This window comes from Mesitornis unicolor, unplaced genomic scaffold, assembly GCF_000695765.1.
Source record: "Mesitornis unicolor isolate BGI_N332 unplaced genomic scaffold, ASM69576v1 scaffold36746, whole genome shotgun sequence".
Taxonomy (NCBI): Eukaryota; Metazoa; Chordata; class Aves; order Mesitornithiformes; family Mesitornithidae; genus Mesitornis; species Mesitornis unicolor.
Genome location: NW_010193717.1, coordinates 3,692 through 7,551, shown reverse-complemented (window position 1 = coordinate 7,551; position 3,860 = coordinate 3,692). Strand labels below are relative to the sequence as shown.

At 39.3% G+C, this 3,860-nt stretch overlaps 1 protein-coding gene across 1 annotated transcript in view; it reads right to left on the bottom strand.

The window, feature by feature from the left end:
* Nucleotides 1–2,952: 2,952 nt before the first annotated feature.
* Nucleotides 2,953–3,860, bottom strand: part of LOC104543050 (amine sulfotransferase-like) — a gene marked incomplete at its 5' end in the record, with an annotated part of 3,153 nt that continues 2,245 nt past the window's right edge. Inside the window, one exon of the mRNA XM_010187549.1 lies at nt 2,953–3,071. Within this exon, the coding sequence (XP_010185851.1) occupies nt 2,953–3,071 (119 nt within the window). The remainder of the gene's footprint in view (nt 3,072–3,860) is intronic.

Genomic DNA, 3,860 nt, shown 5'->3' with positions numbered 1-3,860 from the left:
ATTCCTGAAACTATTCACCCGTTATTGTTTTCTTCCAAGAAACTGCTTTAGGCATCAAACTCATTGTATCAGAACTAGCATGACTTAAAGTCAGGTGGCTTGAGCACCTTTTCTTCTCTGAGAGCTACTTTAGAAGACAGTTGTGTGATGTTTTCAGGGAAAATGTCCTTGAAGCAAGGCCTGGCATTCATGTACTCCTCTCACAAGTGTTCTGGCCTTCCAAATGCTCTTGATCTCTTTTTTTGTCTGACCCAAATGCCAGGTGAGCCTGTGTAGCAAGCAAAGCAACCTAACTTTGAAAAGAGCAGGTAGAAGCCTCACATCTCAGCTCTGATGGCATAAATGTTTAATGCTGATCTCTGTAATTAAATCAATCTTGAGAAGATCCCCTATTAAGGAATGTGGAATATGTTACCCAAGGAGGAACGCAGTATTGCAACCATTACTTGTAATAGAAATAGCATAAGGCTTTGTTTCTTCCAAACCTAGTATTGCTGTGGTCTGGGTACATTTCAGACCAGTATTTTGATGTATTGTAGGACTGAAGTTTCTCTTTTCAAAAGTTTTAACTGCCACAGAAAAAAAAAAAGCAAGAAAAATGGAAAGTGGAAGAGACATTTTTACATCTTACTATGGAAGTTTTGAAATTTTTTTTAATAACTCCATGACCTGTCAAAATGACTTGTGGAGCCAGACTGACAATTCTTTGAAAAATTCAGTTTGAATGCCTCTGTCACAGTCATAGGAAAGGGAGAGGGAGCAGCAGCACAGTGGAGAAAGCAAGAGAAAAGAAGATGAAAGAAATTGTAGGCGTGACAACTGCTGGGAGATCCTGGTTGCCCGTAGCTACCCTCACACACCCCCATCCTTGAGTAACAGTGCCCAGCCTAGCTTTCTGGACCACTGACACAGGTGAGTTTTGCTATGCTGTTGCAGCTGCAGTGGGCTGTTCCAGTGCCTAGGATGGGTCTGCCACCCTGTAGTTTTATAAGCAGAAGCTGCTTTCTTTATCAGGCTATTGCTCACTGCTGGCCAATACTGACCAATACCTCAGGTATGGCTACATTGTGTAAAGCTTGAGTAAAGCTATATTCGAAGCACTTGGCGATTAAAAGTGTTGTGTTAAGTACAAAGTGCTACTGAGAGGGATGTTATTTTGAAAGTCCATTAAATGCTGCAATGCAGTGATAGAGGTCAGACAGCTGGCAAAACACTCACTACCTTATGTTCTAATGATGCCCTTCAGCCAGTTCAGGATGATGTGTTTTAATCCACTCGTTGATCCATGTGACATGTTATCATCCTGTCCCTTCACACTCAATTTCATATTGTGAATATAGATATAAATGCTGCTAACAGCAGTCTTCTTAATGCAGTTAATAAACTCACTTGCAAACTTTATTTGCCCAAGGACCCTTTGGCTTTTTTCTATACTCAAAGGTCTAGAAAAAGTAAGTCTTTAAGTAAAATGCTCAAGCATCTTCATTAGCTGATCTCTTGCCATTTATTGATAGGGGAAGAATGACACATGAAAGGAGGCCAACAGTGGTTCATGGCATTTTAAAGAGAGAGAGAATGATTTTAGTGTCAAAAGAGCAAAGCAATATAAACTTCTGGTTTCCAAATGGGTAATTCGCATAAAACACTGCCCAGGACAGCATCTCCCTTAAATTGTATTGAATTGGTAAATGGCAAGGAACTGCAGTCGAACAGGCTTTTGTCTCACTCATCTCTTCAGCATGTAACTTCTGTATCATTTGTGCAGATGTGAAATAGGTAGGTATTGATGCCAGCCAGCACAAGCAAGATATGAAATGGAAGGGCTGTGTGGCAAGTGTGAAGTGTGTGGCTAGAGAAAGCATTAATGTTCACTGTAAATAAGGCTGTACCTCAGCTTTTCAGAAACAACACACCAAGAGGATGAGCTTGCTTTACAAATGTGTTTTTTCTTCCTGCTGGTGCACTGGAATTGTATGGTTGGAAAGAACTAGTTTGGGGTAAAGAGTCCTTAAAGCCAGCCTACAAACCAAATTGAACGTGATGACAGAAAACAAATCATGGAATAAATCAGAAGAAAATTCTTCCCTGGCTTCCTGGAACAGTCCCTCAGAGGTGAACACGGACAGCTGATTCTTGGAACATCTGTCTTATCAAGGCAGGGTAAATAAATAGGTCCTGTTTGGATTAAACTGTGTCTGAGCAGCAGTTTGTTTATCACAGTGGAACTGTTGAGTTCTGTTGAACAAGGACTGTGAAGTAAAACAGTTCTCATCAAAACACTGAAAAAAGGCATTTTGGAAGAAGAAAGTCAAATGGATAAAGGCTATGTTTTTAGATCCCCAACATATGGTGGAGAAATTTATGTGGATTTGTATCAGTTGCATTTAAAACGCAAACACTATACAATACCTAACCCAGAAATAAGTTACATCAAAGAACTACATATTGTAAAAAAGAAAAGACAGTTTATAAGCAAACTTCACTTCAGATCAAATGTGCAGCTGCAGTTTTCAACTTCAGTGTCGATATCAAAGTCCATTAAGATAGGCACTTCCCAAATCATGGTAGATCAGGTAGAGAGTGAGTCTGGGGTCAAATCTTTGGTCATTTTCTTATGATGTGCTTTTGGTTTTTCTTAACATTTTAGATAAAATTCCTAAATCAAATCTAATAAGTCAATTTGTATCCCCATAGAACAAAAAATAAATAAATGACAAAGTAGATTTGGTTATAGAAAATGAGTCTGACACCTGACTCTGTAAAACCATATACACCTGCTCACAGAAAATTGAGTTCAGCTCTCACATTGTGCAAGAATTTTCCTGTCCTCAAAATTTCATGTTTGCAATCCTTTCTCTTAGAGGGTGTTATAAACTGAATGGGAGTCCCTATTCAGAATTTCTCACTAATTGCTTTTTTTGTTGATAACTGAGTATTGTTCTTCACATGGAGTCAAAATTCATAGGTAAGACTTTTTGCCATTTTGCTGAGTTTCATTTTCTCATTAAACACCTCTTCAAACCTTCGATTCTGTTTTGGAGTGAAATGGTTCTTCCAATCACCAACAGCGCCTAGGAGAGCAGGAGCAGAAAAAGAACAGTGAGGTTAGCAATAAATAGGACAGAAAGTGATTTAAAGGGCCAGTTTTGTCAATATTGAAGTTGGCACAAATTATTAATATATTATTAACCATAGTCTTTTTAGTAGGTCATGATCATGATTAATTGTTTTATTGGTCTGGTGAGACTCTGATGGAAGCAGCTGGATTATCATCCATAAAGGCTGTTAAACCCTTGGTCTCAAACCTGGTTAATGCCAGCAACGCTACTAGTGGTACATGAAGAGCAGGTTTCCTAGGTGGAGTCAGAGCTCTAGGTCATCTCAGCAGAGAGGCGTCTTGCTGCATCTTAGATGTGTGCAGTTAAAGATCTCTGCTTGGGCCCTTTCACAGTCAGTAGAGAAAATATCCTTCTCATCTTAGTCAACACCTAAAACTCATCAGATGAATGGCGCCCCAAAAGCAACAAAAGTATGTTTACATTGAATAAAAAAGACTCATATAAAAGGAGCCCAGAGTTACCTGATAGACTAATCCCACCCTCACAGCTGTTTATAATCTCTAGGGCTTTCTATGAGATGTCCCACTACTTAAGTGGGTAGTTAACTTCTCCTGGGTGACTACGCACACTTGTGTTCAGTAAAGTGTTTCAACTGTTACCTAGTTTGAGCAACCAGGAAATTGTTTTTTGATGGATTTCAACTGGACAATGCTTACAGTTTCCCCTTATGTGCATCCTCTAAAGACCCTGCATCACAAAACTGCTGACTAAAATAGCATTCCAGACAGCAAGGACAGGGAA